Source organism: Heteronotia binoei, chromosome 9 (genome assembly GCF_032191835.1).
Source record: "Heteronotia binoei isolate CCM8104 ecotype False Entrance Well chromosome 9, APGP_CSIRO_Hbin_v1, whole genome shotgun sequence".
In the NCBI taxonomy this organism is placed as follows: domain Eukaryota; kingdom Metazoa; phylum Chordata; class Lepidosauria; order Squamata; family Gekkonidae; genus Heteronotia; species Heteronotia binoei.
In genome coordinates, this window is record NC_083231.1 from 89517886 (window position 1) to 89535460 (window position 17575).

The 17575-nt window shown below is 40.0% G+C and overlaps 1 protein-coding gene across 10 annotated transcripts in view; it reads right to left on the bottom strand.

Annotated features, from left to right (window-relative positions):
• NPNT (nephronectin) overlaps nucleotides 1-17575 on the bottom strand; it is an 80900-nt gene that overhangs the window by 32865 nt on the left and 30460 nt on the right. For 6 of the 10 annotated variants that reach the window (XM_060246970.1, XM_060246976.1, XM_060246971.1 and 3 more), the window contains 2 exons: nucleotides 12463-12555; nucleotides 7262-7354 (listed from right to left, as the gene is read on the bottom strand). In XM_060246970.1, coding sequence (XP_060102953.1) covers nucleotides 7262-7354; nucleotides 12463-12555 — 186 coding nt within the window. The remainder of the gene's footprint in view (nucleotides 1-7261; nucleotides 7355-12462; nucleotides 12556-17575) is intronic. The other 4 variants (XM_060246978.1, XM_060246974.1, XM_060246977.1 and 1 more) reach the window with 1 other exon arrangement.

Below are 17575 nucleotides of genomic sequence, written 5' to 3' on the forward strand. Positions count from 1 at the left end.
AAACATTCCAATTCACCAATTTTACTTTGAACACTTCTAGCATTTGCATACAAACATCTATAATTTCCCAGGCGAGCTAGGCCCGCCACCTTCCTCCTGCCGCCTCGAGACACTGGCAGACAGTCCATATTGTTTGTCACCTTCACAGTGGACAACTCCGGTCCGTTACCCGGTAGAAAAATAGCAGCTAACCCTTCATCTCTTTGAGACGAGTCCTCCCGAACCAGAGACATTTCATCTCCTGTCGGCTTTCCCCCAAGATTTAGTTTAAAAACTGCTCTGCCACCTTTTTGATTTTAAGCGCCAGCAGCCTGGTTCCATCCGGGGACAAGTGGAGACCGTCTCTTTTGTACAGCTCCCGCTTGTTCCAGAAAGCATCCCAGTGCCTAACAAACTTAAACCCTTCCTCCTTACACCATCGTCTCATCCACACATTGAGACTTCTAATTTGTGCCTGTCTCTCCTGCCCTGCACGTGGAACAGGTAGCACTTCCGAGAAGGCTACCTTGGAGGTCCTGGCCTTAAGTCTCCCGCCTAGCAGCCTAAATTTTTCCTCCAGGACCTCACGACTGCATTTCCCCACATCGTTGGTGCCAACATGCACCACGACCACAGGCTCCTCCCCAGCACTGTCTATCAGTCTATCTACTACACGCGTAATGTCCGCTACCTTCGCACCAGGCAGGCAAGTCACCATACGGTCAGTACGCGGTTTCGCCACCCGGCTGTCTACTTGCCTAATGATCGAATCACCAACTACCAATACCCCCCCTCTCCCCCTGCTCAGGGATGGTTCCTTGGCGCGAAAGGATTCCCGCTCACCGACCGAAGAAGAGGTCCCTTCTGAGGGCGCATTCCCCTTATCCTCAGCATGGTGCCCTGTTCCCTCTCGACCCTCACGCTCTCTGGCAGCAACGGGGCTGCTACGTTCAGAGCGGGGCTCATCTAATATGCCCCCGAGAGTCTTCCCCAAGTGCCTAACTGACCGTCTCTGCTTCTCCAGGGCAGTCACCTCGGCCTCAAGGGTACGAACTCGTTCCCTGAGGACCAGGAGCTCCTTGCATCGAGCACACACCCAAGACTTCTGTCCTTTGGGCAGATAGTCATACATGTGACACTCAGTGCAAAACACTGGAAAGCCCCCAACCCCCTGCTGGCATTCTATCTTCATTGTATATATATATATATTAAAATATACAGTCCTCTTTAAATGCTGTTTAAGTGGCTCCCCTTCTGGCGGGTCAACTTACCTAAACTTACCTTATTGGGAACTTACCTTATTTGGACAACAAGGAAGCCAGGGATCTGGGTTCCTGCTCCTTAGAGAGCCCCTAGGCGAAGAGCCACAGGCCAAGAGCCCTTTAGCTCTCGCCCTTCGGCTCGCGCCAAAGGCTCGCGCCTTTGGCAAGGCGCAGCTTAAAATGCAAAGAGGTGGAGCAGGGCACTCCTCAGCAATCACTCTCAATCAGCAGCAATCACTCTCAATCTCTTTCACCCTTAAGGCAGTCAACCAAACAAGGAGCAGTCAACCAAACAAAGAGCAGTTCCCCAGCTATCACACCTTAGAATTTTAGGCAGCCCCACAAACCTTAGAATGTAGTCCTTCAAAACTCAGAAATTCTCAGCAATTTCTCCAGCTGTCTCAGCTATCAGAGCTGCTCTGCTCTGCTCCTCCCAGACCTCTGTGAGATGTGCTCAGCCTTTGGCAAGGCGCAGCTTAAAACCCAGGCTTTTAAAAAAAAGGACTGATGTTTTAAAATTGCTATAAAAGTCTGTTTCTAGCTTAAAAACTCTTATAGGACCATAAAGCCAGTATTTAGCAATCTAAAAAGATTCTTCTATAAATTCAAGCTGCATAGGAGTCTGAAAAAGCAGATGTTGTTATGAACTGGAAAATATCGTATAAACCTAGTGGATAAGGTAGATTCATATCTATAAAAATGAAATGGCATAACAAAATTGCCAGCCTTCCATTTGCTTAGTAAAATATGGATCTTTTTACAGAGTTCTGAACATAACACCACTGGGAATGATGTATTTTGGTGTACAAGTTTTGGCCATGATATTGGATAGCTCTAAGAATGTAAGTATAGATCAAGCGTTTATGCTGGAAAGTTTTATAAATACTTTGTTCCACTGGTGTTGTTACTGGATAGCATATCTCATGAGTCTTAAAAGATCTATGCTGGCTGACAATTTGCTTCAAGACACAATTCAAAGCAGTGGTTTTTATCTTTAAAGCTCTACGCGGCCTAGACAGTAAAATGTTAAAAACTGATTTCTTACACATTCACCAGTTTATAAGTTAAGATCTGCTGCTAAGGATCTTCATGTGTTTTCCCAGCTTGCTGGAGTGATACAGAGACCAGGTCTTTTCTATTGTGGCACACTGACTTTCTCCATATTGACCTATCTAGTACATAGTCTTTGGAGCTTTAGGCTCCAAGCAACAATATTCCCCTAGAGTTTGACCGAATACATGAAGCTGTCTTATACCGAGTCACACTATTGGTCCTTCTAACCTTCTAAAAAAGAAAATTGCTTGTGCTGTGAAAGGGTTTACAATTATTGTTTGTAACAATTTTTCAAAAATCAAATGTTCCGATTTTAGTGTGAATCTTTTATATTGGTATCAACTTACTTATTGCTTTTGTCAGGAATTCTCCTTCAGCATATTGTGATGAAATATGGGGTACAAAAGTCTTAATTATTATTGACTAAATATTAACTAAACATATGTTCCACACTTCTGCAAGTATAATTTTATTTCCTTATAGCATTTCTAGAGATTTTTAAAATATGTTTTGCAAAATATGCAGGAAATATTAGGAATATTCTTAATTTGCATTTCTCACTTGTGGTGGGCAAGATCAACTGATCAACATACTGATCAACATACACCTGCATTCTTTGTGTGTCCCTTTCAGTTTCTGGAGTGGCCTGCCTGAGAAGGTGATGAAGGCTCCCACATTTCTGTCATTCTGCAAACTATGTAAAATAAAGTGGTTCAAGCAGGCATTTTAATAAAGGAAATAAGGTTATATTATATGAGAATGGTTCAGAAAAGTGCTTTTATAAAGGGAATGAGGCTGTAGACCAGAGGTGGCCAAACTTGCTTAACGTAACAGCCACACAGAATAAACATTAGATGTTTGAGAACATTAGATGTTTGGGAGCAGGAAGGAGGGAAGGAAGGAAGGAAAATAGATGGGGAGTGAGGATGGATGGAGAGGTTGAAAGAAAGCAACTTTAACTTTAAATACATTCTCCAAGCTGCTGGCTGGCTTAGCTTAGAGAGGTGATTAAAAGAGAGAAATGCCTTCCCTAAGTTGGCCAACAGGCAGTAGGAGCTTTGAGAGCCTCACAATATGTGTGAAAGAGTCACATGCGGCTCTCAAGCCACAGTTTGGCCTCCCTTGATGTAGGCTATACTGCTGTGTACAGTTTATATTATCTATTTGCTATATGTATTATCTTGCTCTCACTGCATAATTTTCTACATTGTTTAGCATATCATGTCTGGTACTTAATTTTTTTTTTAAATTATCCTAACTAGCATTTATACAGCACTTTGAAGAGTTTAAAACCATCCAAATTAACTATCTTCTCATAATCATCACTACTTTCCTATAAAGTAATACTATTTCCCTTGTATTGCAGACGGAGCAAGATGGCATGGAGGTGAAAGGGAATGGTGGTTTGCATAATAAGACGATCTACCAAACTCACAGCAGAGATGAGTTTTGAATTTCCACAATGATATCTCCATTGTTTAGCCACAGTGAATACAACACAGGCTCTCTTTTTATAGATATGTTTTCTACTTCAATGTTTAAAGAAAGGTATTTCTGGATCAGACTGCTATTGGCAGCTAGCTTATGTTAAGTACTATACACGTGTTGTACTTCTAAGATCAGAAAAGATACCTGTTTTTATCTACCAGTTATTAGTTGTGCTATCTTTATCTGCTGTGCCATCTCACTTCAATGTCCCTGAATAAAAAAGGGAGGAAAAAGTAGAGCCCAACATTTTTCAAAGTTACAAACACTTTTAAATTTATGTTTAACATGGCCAACAATATTCCATGCTTCTTTGCTTTTTACAAACGTTTCACTGGATTTTAAAATACAGGGCACACCAACCCTGAGATGTGTTTTAATGAGTCCCATTTTCCTACTTGCTGAGAATACCCTTCATTGTGCCAAACTAAACAATTTGACTGGGAAGCTATCTCACATTTAGATGCAGCAATTACACAGTCAGAAACACACACCAATATGGTCACCATTAAAACTGTAGATTGAATGGCACATATAGCAGCAGATTGTGTGTTGCAGGTCTTTGGAAAGCAGTCCAAGATACAAGCGCAAGCTGCTAAGCTTGGATATTACATTGCTAGGACAGAAATGACAAATGCAAATGCATAGAAAGAAAATTGCTTGTGCACTGAAAAGCTACTAGCACGTATACAAACAGAGGATGTATCTTTGATGATTAGTGAAATATTATCCTCTCTTTCACGTATAGAGGGCTGTAATGTTTAAGTGATAAATTAGATTAATCAACTAAACATATTTTAATCAACTGATAATTAATTGGCTGCAGTTTTGTTTAAACTTAATGTCACTTATGAAACTGTCAATGGTGTAAGAGACCCTCCCTCTTCTGTCTTTCACAGGATGAAACACATTATCACATTATCAACCTTTCCAAACTCAAGCCCCACCTGTAACCCCAGATGGCAGCACGGAACCACTGGAACTGCAACCACATGACAGGAAGTTCCATGGCATCACAGTCACATTATGGAAATGGCGAAGACAGTGTATCTGAATCTAGCTGCTAAGAAGGAACCTTCTCCACTGCTGAGTAACCTCGTCTTGCAACTTGGTTTGTATGCAAAGACAAGCAGGAAGTAAGGCTTCCCTGCTCTCAATGCTTCATGTAGTTCCTTTCAAAAAGCAGCAAATATGGCAGTTCTGTGAACCACCTGAGGGGTTCTAACCCGTGTTAGAATTGCTGTGTTAATTGCTGCTGATTGCTATGACTTTCCTGGGTATGCTTTTTGCTTCAGAACTAATATATGCACATTTTTATAAATGCAACTAAGTAACTGACTAAAATTCATGAGATTGATTGACATAGTTTTTTAAATTTAAAAATGGCATTTTTGGGTTTAGCCTAGATGACTCTAAAGCTGATTCTGGACATCTCACGAACTCTAGTGCTGGTAATGTTGAAGATGGCTAGTGCAATATCAGCACTAGCTTTTAAAATGCTTTTTAACTAACAGAAAGAGGGATGCACTCATGAACTGCAAAGGATGAGAACAGCCTTGAACAGTGTGGCATTCACTTTTTAAAAGTATTATAGCAATATGTGACATCTTTCATGTTCTGTCCAATAGATGCCTTTGACAAAGATACCTTTTCACACAGGAAAGGTGGAGTTCTAGTTTGTGTGTCCAGTAATCACTAGGGGGTGTGCATTCAGCTAAATCCAAACAAAAAAATATTTTAAAATACCAATATTATTTCAGCCAGATATTGTGGAAGGTCATTTTTCAGTTAACCAAAATTGACAAGCCTGAAAAATCCCAAAACTATATAGGATTTTTTGGAGGCACCAGATAGTCAAATTTAAAGAATGTTTAAAGGGAGCACAATCCCTTTAAACACCTGGGTGAACTCACCCAATTGAGATGTTTAAAGGGGTCACGGTTCCTTTAATTGCCTTCAGGGTTCACTAATGCCAAAGAGTAGTTGCAGCTTGGAGAAGGCATCTAAAGAGACCATGATCCCTTTAAACATTTTCCTCCTTCACTGGTTTCAATGGAGGATGGGGACACTTTCTTTGGGAGCCCATAGAATTGGACTCCCTGGTCCAATCTTTTTGAAGCTTGGGAGGTTTTCTGATAAGAGGCACCAGAAGCTATATTGCAAATTTGGTGCCTCTGCCTCAAAAAAACAGGGCACCCCCAGAGTTAAAGATTAATTCTCCATGATACCCACCTTTGGGGACCAATGGTCCCCATAAGGGTATAATGGAGCCAAAGAAATCTTCAGGATTTCTGAAAAAAATCCCTAATCTGAATTCCACACTAGTATTAGGATTTGGGAATATTGGAAAATACATATTTTTGTGGGGTTCAATATAACCCCCAAATACCAGGTTTTTCTTTTGCATACCCCTAGTAATCACTATTTATCAGTATTATGGGATCTGAGTTTGAGTCCAAGATTTCAGTTCTCCCACAATGAGAGCATTTTCTTGGAAGCCTTTGGCAGGTTTCCTGTTACAGTGACCTTTTCCAAAAATCCATAGCAAACACATGATCCTGTTATGTTGCACTCATACTAGCTTGGTTGGTTCTCAACTTCCACAGTGTTGGCCTACAAAGAGGAATTAATACCTGCCCATTTGGCTAAAGGCAACAGCTATGGTCTCTTGTCACTTTACAGCATCTACAAATTGTTCAGCTTTCAAATGTACACCACAATAAACAACTGAATTGAGAAAGAAATAATGATCAAATGAAGGTTTTCTGAAACAGGTATTCAAAACATAATGTACAAACAGCTGCACAAATGCCTGCACTGTGCATGTATCAAGAGCAAAAAATTCACTCTATATGCTATTTTCATGTGTTTTTAAAACTTACTTCAACAAAGATATTAATATCAAGGGAAAACATAAAAGTTAATACAAGGTGACTATAAACCTACATCACTGATTATTTTATTGTATAAGAGGTTCTTATCTTGTTCAATTCAGACTTCACAGCTTACTTTTTATCAGGACCAATTAAACAACATAAAACAGCTTTCAATTGTCATTTTGGTATATCCTAATTAAAGATATTACACAGTTTCTGTTTTTGGATTTTGCTTTGGACCAATTTGAACCTCTTTTTTTATTGGACTCAATATCCTTAACCTCTATGGGTACACAGCTCCCCTTCCCCAGCTTAAGAAGGAGTTCAGAAAAAGCAGCACATATCCTGCAAGATCAAAGCAAAAAAGTAACCACAGGCACAAATGAAGAGAACTGCTGAGGGTCAAGCCTTTCCAGAAGAGAAGTTTGCAGCCTCAAGGAAATGCAAATGCTGACTTGCTCAACATGCCAATGCTACTGCAGGCAACGCTTTGATGTGGCAGCCAGAGGTTTGTTATCCTTCAGCACATCTACAAGAGGTTTCACTGTAGTTCAAAGCCATACAGGTGGAAGGAACGTACCACCTGAAGTCAAGGATTTTTCTCACCCCTCAGTAGAAGATTTGCTGCCTGATGATCCAGAGGGATGAAAAAAGGTGGTTCACTGGGCCAGTCGTGTGACGCTGCGTACAAATGCTCAGCTTCACGAGGTGGGAAGAAGTAGTACAGTAGAAGTCAAGACCCAGTCAATGACAGAGCAGTTTGTTTTGTCAAATACCATCAATGAAAGAGCAACAATTTTAATTAGGTAAAAAAGAATGAAAGGATGGAATTTCAGTTGCATCTGCAGCACGGAACTCTGGTTTTTAGCCTGTGTTCCAAGAGGGCTCAGGGTTCCCTGGAAACTTACTAGGCATTCCTGAAGGAGGAAATCAATCATGAAGGACAGTCTCCTCTGCAAGAGAGTTTACTCACATTTCCCTTGTCATGTACATCTTGTGGGGAATATTGGGAGTATTTGAGGTTGCCTGTGGGACAGCACTCTCTAAAATCTTCTGCAATGTGCAGAATTTCCATGGCTGATGCACAGGGATGTGGTGTACATCAACAATCATGAAACAACATATTCTACCATTCTGCTCAGCCCAGGAGCCTTCTGAGGAAGGAAGAGGCTCTTCTTCCAGTAGACTTGGTTCTTTTCAAGAAGCCCCATAAAAATATAAAATGTACAGACCAACTGCTAAAACAACAGAGCCAATAAAATAAGTGATCAAAAAAATCGAAGACCTACCTCCTAAACATTACTGGAACAAAAGGCTATACTACCAGAGTCAATCTTCGCAGCTAGCAGGTAGAATATAATGATTTGTACTGAAGTGGGTGAGGAATGGGTTAAGTTCTCTTTTCTGCCAAATGATACTTTCCTCTGCATTCCCCATGAACCCATTATTTTTGAAACCATGAGAATGGAACAATACTGGGGCCCATCCTAAGACTTGTTGAAAACCTGTGTTTTTTTAAAAAAAACTTCTGCTTTAATGAACATTTTGAAATTGTACCTTTTCAATCATATGTTATTGTCTCCCTCCCAAAAAAACCTTCATTCATTCTAAACCAGTTACCAGACATGAGTTGCAGCAAAAGGAAGGGCAAATGCTACTCATTATAAAAATCCATAATGGGCTTTTCATCATATAAAGTATAGGGATGGGCACGAACCAGCTCATGAACTAAAGTTTGTGACAGATTTTGGGCATAATTTCCCCTGCAGGCACACTCTTTGTAGGGGGCTGTAATCCAATCCCCTTCAAACTTGAAAAGCAAACAGAGGAGAGTCAGCCAGAGATTCCCTGTGAGTTTGGTGTCTCTAGCAAGGCGGGGGGAGGGGGGGTATTCTACCAGCTCACACACCTCACAAACTGAACTGGCTCGTTTAGCTTCTAAAAGTTTATGGTTTGCAAACTGGGCACACCACAAACTGCATTTTCCCGGTTCATGCCCATCCCTAATTAAAGTACACAGTTCTTGGAACTCAGCTTGATATTTGACTTGGTCCTCTAATACTATGTACCTGTCTGTCAAAACAACATGCTCACAGAGACTGAACAAGGCCTTTTCAATTACTACAGCTGAGTTAGGGAAAGAACTGAAAGGTGAACTAATAGCAGGATCAATTGATTTTCAGCAATAATCAATCACATAATTTCCACAGCTTAAATTTAAGGTTCTATTATTTGGTCTGCAAGAATAGAAGAAAAAGTTAAATTTTCCATCTAAAAATGGTATTTTCTTCAGCTTTATGAGATCCCAGGCTTTGCCATGCAAACACAAACACAATAAATGGTGGCCTTCTGGAATATGATAATTATCAATTCATTTAAAAAGAAAGTGTATTTGACCTTTTTTGCCAGCAACAGAACTTTTATTTGACGAATGCAGCCTCTTTCAGTCTGGGAAACATTTGTATTCCAAGATGGAGCTGAATTACAAAGAAGTCAGCCAATGGAGATAAATTAAATCTATGGATAATGCAGGTCTGCTTCAAATATATATGATATATATTGCATTGCTAAGTTGTAGCAATGCAATATATTATAAGCCACATGAAGACCAGGGCCACTAATAATAATAATAATAATAATAATAATAAAATTTATTTTTGTATCCCGCCCTCCCCCGCCAAAGGCGGGCTCAGGGCGGCTCACAGACATGGAATTCCATGATTCAAGTAAAACAATGTAAACAGTTTTAAATATAATCAGTTACATAATAAATTATTTAAAATAAATAAAATATATAAAATAGGTGCTAAAATACTGTAAGTCATAATATCCATAAGATGGCTAAATGGCTACACGTCAAATTAGTCAGGTTCTGTCTCAAAAGCAAGCTGGAAAAGAAATGTTTTGCAAGCCCTGCGGAATTGGTTCAGGTCCCGCAGGGCTCGTACCATCTCTGGAAGGTGATTCCACCATCGAGGGGCCATTACTGAGAAGGCTTGCTCCCTAGTAGCCTTCAATCTAGCCTCTCTTGGCCCAGGGATTGTTAGAAGGTTTTGAGAGCTAGATCTCAGTGCTCTCTGGGGAACATATGGGGAGAGGTGGTCCCTTAGGTAGGCAGGTCCTCGGCCATATAGGGCTGTATTTCCAGAAAGACTCTGTATTTTCTGTATTTCCAGAAAGACTCTACAGAAATTAATGGAAAATGTCATCCCTAGCAGCATCACTTGAGCTGTTATGTCCAAAAATGAACGACAATGGGAATTAAAAATTAAACCAAACCAGTGATGTCACCAACACAGAGGCAACTCTATGAATTGCCAGAAACTCTATGGATTCCTAGAACTATCGCTTGTCATTCATGAGTTTTCACTGGAAGTGACACCACTAATGCAAGAAATGTGCTTATTGGGGAAGTTAAAAGCAGTGTGGTCCTGGTCCTTTTGCACTAAATTATCAGATCTTCATCAGCTGCTCCATTCATGATTTGGAGAGTCTGAGGATTAAGCAAATGAGACTGCCACTGGCATATGTAGTTTAAGCCAGTATAGCACGGGTAACTTTGATATGGCAATAAAGAGTCTCTGCCTTTCACCTGCAGGTTGAGCTCTACTCTTCTTTTGTGTATTTGAAAATATGTTCTCAGCAATACTCCCTCTAAGCGGAGGAGTTTGTGAGCCAAAATTCTACTTTGTGAGCTACCGGAATTAAAGTTGTGGGCTACTGCATAAATTAGTTTGCTCTGGGGCCATCCTTCCTGAGCTAAGACCAAAATGCGTGAGCCAGAGGCTAAAAAACTATGAGCTAGCTCACACTAACTCAGCTTAGGGGGAATACTGGTCCCCAGGAACTCTGGTCAATTGTGGCATTTGAGGATGAGTTCCTGCATATTTTCCAACATGGGAAAGCTCTATATGTTACAGAACAGATAAAGTCAACCCATAGTGGAAATGTAAGCTTTTGTCTTTGGTGTAATGTGAAGTGGCCCTAACTCTTGTTGAAAACATTCAGTCAGAGAGCTGCCTATAAGACTGTAGAGCCCAGAACTGCAGTTCTCTTGTATTGTTATAATGGGCACCATTCACCAGGAAGCTGTCCCATATGAGACCCACTGAAATGAGAGCTGTGGGCAATTGTTACTGGAATGTTGAACATAGCATGAATTTGCAACACAAAATTCCTGCCTTTATAAAATTTCATGACAATGCCTCAGGCCTAATGTTGTTTCATAAAAGCCATGGGCCCTAAAGACATAGGAATACAGATCTGATGCTTTACACAGACAGTATTTTTGTGGTATGTAATTCTAGAGAGAAAGAATTATTTCCCTCTTCTTTCAGCTTTCAACTGCCATCAAGAAGGACATCAGCGAGAGAACAGGAAACAGCCAGACACTCCATCATGCCTGGATGATTCTTAGCTCAGCTAAGAATCCTCTCCCTGAGGGAAATTTTTAATATATTTTAACTTGATTTGTATAGGGCTGTTTTAATTTCAGTAAACTGCTCTGGGGGACAATTTTGGCTGAAAAGTGGGATAAAAATACAATAAATACATAACTAAAACTCTAGCATAAAACACAGACAGTCACACAAGATGGTGTTGATTGTGTCTGACTAAAGTAGGTAAAGAAAGGTTGAGAAACTATGTCAAGGCAAGGGTGGGCTTGTAGACCACCTAAACCTATCAAGGTAGAATTAATATATTTAAACAGCCAAGCTTTAAGAAGCATTTAAAAACCACCGTACCACAAGAGGATTAACAAGTATCACAGAGCACAGTTTCATAAAGCAACACCTTCCTCAAATTGTCAGATTCTTCTCAGCACTCACTTGCTTTTCCATAATAAGCTTAGGAAAGATTTATCACGGTTAACTGGAGAATATAACTACGACTTGTTTAAGCACTTGGGAGAGTTCTGCACTATATGAAATAATACTTTGGAGCTAAGTGAGTTTAAAAGGGCAAAAATGGCCACTGTTTTAAGAGAGAAATTCTTATTTATACAGTTACTGAATTGCAGCTTATCATAAAGTCATTAGGGAAGAAAATCTTTCAAAGTAGCATAGTAGTTTTTTTACATACATCCAAAACCTTATTACCTCAGAATTCACATTTTGAAATTAAGTTTGGGCTACGTATCTCTAAAGGAGAATGAACAGCTAGATTCATTCCTGTCACAATTTAGAAATCAAGAAGATTCCGGGGGTACAAGCTTTTGAAAGTCAAAGCTCTCTTTATCAGATACCACTATGACTCTCAAAAAAGCTTTTACCTCCAAAAATCCTGTTGATTTATAAACTGTTACTGGATTCAAATCTACTGAACACCAACAAGAGCTACCCTCTGAATCTGAAGCAGGCTGATCTTTTATCTCCAACAACAGATTTACTTTTTGAATAATAATTTTCCACCAAGGACTGTGATGCAATTCCAATCGCTCCAAACCCTCTCTGAAAATAATGGAAGTCCTCATTCAGTTCTGATGGCTATAGGGCAGCTAACCAGAAAAGAGGAAGATAGATACCTCAATCCAACTATATGCAGATCCTGAGCACTACCATGCCACCTGGCCAAAAGGGAAACTGCAAACTCAACAACCAGCCTTGCCTCTGCTTGTTCAGTACACAGCTTGACTGGTAACCCAGAGAATCAATGAAGTAGCACGTTCCAGTATGTCCTCCAGAATCTCCTCCTGCTACAAATCTAAGTAAGACATGTCTCTGATTAAGGAAGACCAAAATTTGAAATATACATGAATAATAGTACAAAGAAACTTACTTTTAAATACAGAGTTTTGGGTTTCATACCTTGATTGCATGTTTTTCCAGTGTATCCTGGTTGACACTTGCATTTGTTTGGTCCAATACATTCCCCATGTTTACATCCAGGCTGGCATACAGCTGTGAATACAAAAAAAGCAGGCTATCAGTTTTCTGGTCTTATTAAAACACACATAATAGTAGATTCTGACAATATATTTTAAATGTTGCACCATAAGGGGAAAATGATTGGGGCAGAGAAATAACAAGGGAAGAAATGCTGCACCTCTTTCCCTGCCCAGGTTTTCTGATACAATTCCCCCTCACCCAGACATTTTTCCCATTTGATGTACCATACTACCCTCCCCCACAAGGAATAAAAACATATAGCTACAAAAACACAGCAATATATAACCTTTTTGGCCTTAAAGAAAAAACTATGATTTAAAGATGCAATAGATTGTTGTACTTAATTAATCTGGATTACTTAAGTACAACATCTTATAGTGATTGTCCTATACCATGACTAGGTTCCATCGAAATGAGGATATAGAAAATAAGCTTCCTTAAAAGGTCATAGAGTCATAATATAAAAATGTGTCATTTTATTAAAGGAGAAATATCTGGAGATTTTTTGTTTTGTTTCCCATGATTCAAGATAGGTCCATCATATGTGGGACTGTTTATGAGAAAGAATTTATGCTTGCATTTAACCCCAGCAGACCAAGCAAAAAAAGTAGTGATGAATTTTTGCAAACCTCCAGAAAATGTCCGAAAACTTGCATTTTCCAGAAAAACGAAAATGTGAAAAGGGAGAGGGCAGGGGAAATGCTGCTCAATGGCATACCACGGGTAGGGCAGGATTTTTAGTTAACTGTCTTTCTTTTAACATAGAACTAAGTTTGAGTCCAGTGGCATCTTTAAGACTAACAAAGTTTAATTCTGGGTATAAGCTTTGGCGTGCTTGAAAAACTTCTTCAGATAAATTGAAACAGACTTCCTCAAGCCTTACATATAGATGGAGGGGTTAGTTGCCAGGAAGGGCTAATTAGAGCCAAGATGCATAAGTAGCGATAAATATAGCTAAAATGGGATTAAAGTAGTTGATAAGACCTGTGAATAGCAGGAAATTAGCAGGCAAATAAATAGGGCTGTCAAGCTCCCGGGGTTCTCCCGCTTGGGAGGGTCCCCAAAGGGCCGGCGGGGATGACATTGCATGCCAGTTGCTCTAGGAGCTTCTAGGAAAACTCTATGGTTTTTCCAGACACTAGCAATTTGGGAGGGAAATTCTATGGTACCCTCCCAAATTGCTAGAGCACCCAGGAAAACCATAGAGAGCTCCTAGAGTGGCTGCCAGCACAATAATGTCACTTGTGGATGATGTTATTGTGCCGTGTCCGCATAGCACGCACAAAAAAAGTTCCCTGCTGGAGGCCGCAGGGGATTTGGCAACCCTACAGATAAAAGAGTTAACAAACAGTTATGAGGTTTGACTCCACTGGCACCTTTAAGACCGACTAAGTTTAATTCTGGGTACAAGTGATAACTGTGATAACTGGGAACAAGTGATAACTATACATGATTATGCATGTATAGATGTTTACTTATGCATCTTGACTGCAACTAGCCCTTCCTGGCAATGAAGTAGTCTGTTTCAATGTAGCTGAAGAAGTGTGCGTGCACAGGGAAGCTTATATCCAGAATTATACTTTGTCAGCCACTGGACTCAAACTTTGTTCTGTTGCTCCAGACCAACACAGCTACCCCACCTGAATTTGCCTTTAAACATATTAGAGGTATTTAATTAATTTTTATATTGGCCAAACCTTATTATAGCTGCTGCTTGAGACACTAAATGTAAAGTTTCCAACAGGCCTGGATAAACACCCTGTTCCTTTAATAAAGGCTTAATTGGATGCTATTTACCAGATGATGTTATTTACTTCGATGTCATGAAAAGCTTTGGCAGCCCATTTCTACGCATTAAGATTCTATTAAAGGGACAGAATATATTTTTTCTCCAGGTCCATTGGCAACCACAATTGAAAGAAGTGTTAAAACAGCTCTTTTAAAAAATTAAACTGTGACACTACGCACACCACACCTGAACTAAAAAAAAGGTGTCTCGTTAATTCAGACTAATTAAAATGTGTGTTCATAAATTAAAGCAGACATGCACAAATTAGTCTTGTTGATTAAACCAATTAACTTGTGAAGCCCTACTAAGCAGCAATTGACCTTCATTACATATAACATCTGCAAATTGGTGTATTATCACAAAATGTTGTGCTGGCATGGTTCAAGATGCACCACTCTAAATAAATGAAAGGGTTTCCTGCAAATGCAATACAGCCCCATAATGAGAACTTTCATCATGGTTGCATAGCAGTAAAGGCCTGAATGTACACAGATGTGGGAGGCTGTTCATCATATAGCCATCACAATAATAACATGCCTATAATATTTTATGATTTTATTTATCTCCAGACCCATTCTATGTGTTCATGCCACAGGAGCAGATGTTATATGAGAAAAAAAAAACCTGCCTTGGCATTTCACATCATCTGGGGTAAAATTACTGCAAGCATACAATCCCAAATACACTTTCTTGGAAGTAAGCCCTATGGAATAACATAGGGCTTACTGTTGAGTAGACCCGTTTAGGATCATTGCCCAAGTCACCATCTCTAATCATTCATGATTTTTTTTCTTATGGTGCACTGCCAGTATTCTGAAGAAAATGGCAATGGTTGAGTTACATGGAGTTATGATACTGTGGAAGCTGGCTGTTCCTTCCAACTAAGGGGATTTATAACAATCCTCATTAGGATAACTAGGAATTGAAATTTTTATTACTAAATCCAACACAAACCCAAATGCAATCTCATAAAACATCTGCTTTTCTTAAGAAACACATTTCCATTATCTGGCAAGTTGTTAATATCCTATCCACCAAGCTCCATTGCGGGCAGCTGGCCTTTAATCTTTAAGCAGCTGCATATGCAAAACTTTCTTTACTCACACGTTCTGGAATGACAGTGCCAAATGTTGTGAACGTGGTTCCATAACCAACAGAGAGATTAGAAGCACCAGAGAACTAAACGTATAGCCCATTTAAATAAAGCAAGTATTGGGTTACCAAAGAGATTTTCACTTACACAGGGCCATGGCATTACATTAGAATTGCATGCAAACAATCAACATGAATAACATGTTGCAATTTTTAGAACTGGCCTTTAATTGTGTGTGTGTATATATATATATATATATATATATATATATATATATATATATATATATATATAAATGCTACGCTTGCGCGCATACACAGAAATAAGACTGCACTGATAGTGTAAAAAAAACCCCACCCCTCTCTCCTTACAATGGAATGGGGTTCCTCAAATCTAAGGAACTTTCCTCAAGCTTTCCTCCAATTTAAGAGTTCTTCTGCCGGCAGAAGAATGTCTGCTGGAAGAAGAATGGAGGAAGGCTTAAACTCAGGTCTGTGCAGTGATAAGATCCTTTATACTGTATTGGAATATTTCCAGAACACTTAATGAATCACTCACCTAATGAATTCTCCGGAGGCAAAGATTCCCAACCTGTTCATCTTGCACACCAGTATGCAGTGAACAGGATGAAGTGGGTTCTGAGACACCATCTTGGAAACATCTGCCTATCTTTGCCCATGAGAGTTTGGAGGTCCCGCGCAACACAGAGCTCCATATTCTGTTGGCTACGGTTGCAAACCTTCAGGTGGAGCCTGGAGATCTCCCGTTTTTACAGCTGATCTCCAAACCACTAAGATAATTTCCCCTGGAGAAAAGGGCTTCCTCTGGAGGATGCACTCAAGGCAAATCCTGCCCTCCCCAGGTTCCATTGCCAAATCTACAGGAATCCTCCAACCCAGAGTCGGCTATCCTATTGTTGGCCAATATACTTAGACCTCCACTCTCCGATGGCATCATCCCCAGGGAGGGAGAATAAAATTGCACTGGAATTCCCTAATGTAATCCACATTACACCTGACAGTAGAAGGAAAATTCAGAGGCATCTCTGCACCCAGACATCTCAACTACATCCCTGAAACCTGACTGGGTAAGGTGACTATCAGAGCCCTGGCAAAACACAGTGTATATGTGTGAATGTGTGTGTGTGGGGGGGAAGAAATATTAAATGGGCTGTCCCTCAGCCTCAAAGAGGAAACTTGTTGATTTTGGGGAATTGATCAAGAAAATATTTACAGTATCTCTTTGGGGACAAAGAATAATATCTCGTTTTAATACAGAAAAAGCAGTGCAAAAGGATCAAACATTTGGGAACTGCTAGTCTCAAGATATAAATTATCCAATGTTCTCATGAGTACATTTCACTCATGAACACATCCAATGCTCCTGAAAATCCCTGCCATAACTTTCTGTAGCTTCTTGCTCCATCTGCAGTTCCTCCTGCTGCATCAGATGCTGCTATTTGAGGAGGGAATCCTTAGACTTTGAGGGCATCTCTTAGGCTGTGAGAGAAGGGGAGCTTCAGGAGCCCCAGTGCTAACCATGTGCTTCTGCTAAAGTTGTGTTTAAAAAAAAAAAAGATAGACCTGCATAGAACAAACAAAATTAGCACCTTTCGCAAAGAGGACAAATGGACAAAGAAAGACAAAATGTTCTTGCTTGTATGTCTAAGCAAGCTTTGTTCATTATAATTATTTTAAACAACACATTAACCACTCAGCTATATGCTTAGATAATTTGCAGTCTAATCATCTAAGAAGAAGATGATGATGATATTGGATTTATATCCCACCTTCCACTCAGAATCTCAGAGCAACTCACAATCTCCTTTACCTTCCTCCTGCACAACAGACACCCTGTGAAGTGGGCTGAGAGAGCTCTTACAGCAGCTGTCCTTTCAAGGACAACTCTGTGAGAGCTATGGCTGACCCAAGGCCATTCCAGCAGCTGCAAGTGGAGGAGTGGGGAATCAAACCCAGTTCTCCCAGATAAGAGTCGGCACACTTAACCACTACACCAAACTGGCTCTGCAACATCACTTAAATTTCAGGATTTGGTACAAGAAGGGGATTTAAGGGTAACCCTATCCTTCTGTAAATTCAGTGGTTCTTACTTTTAAGTAAGTGTTCATAGCATTGCAGCCCTAAGCTAGG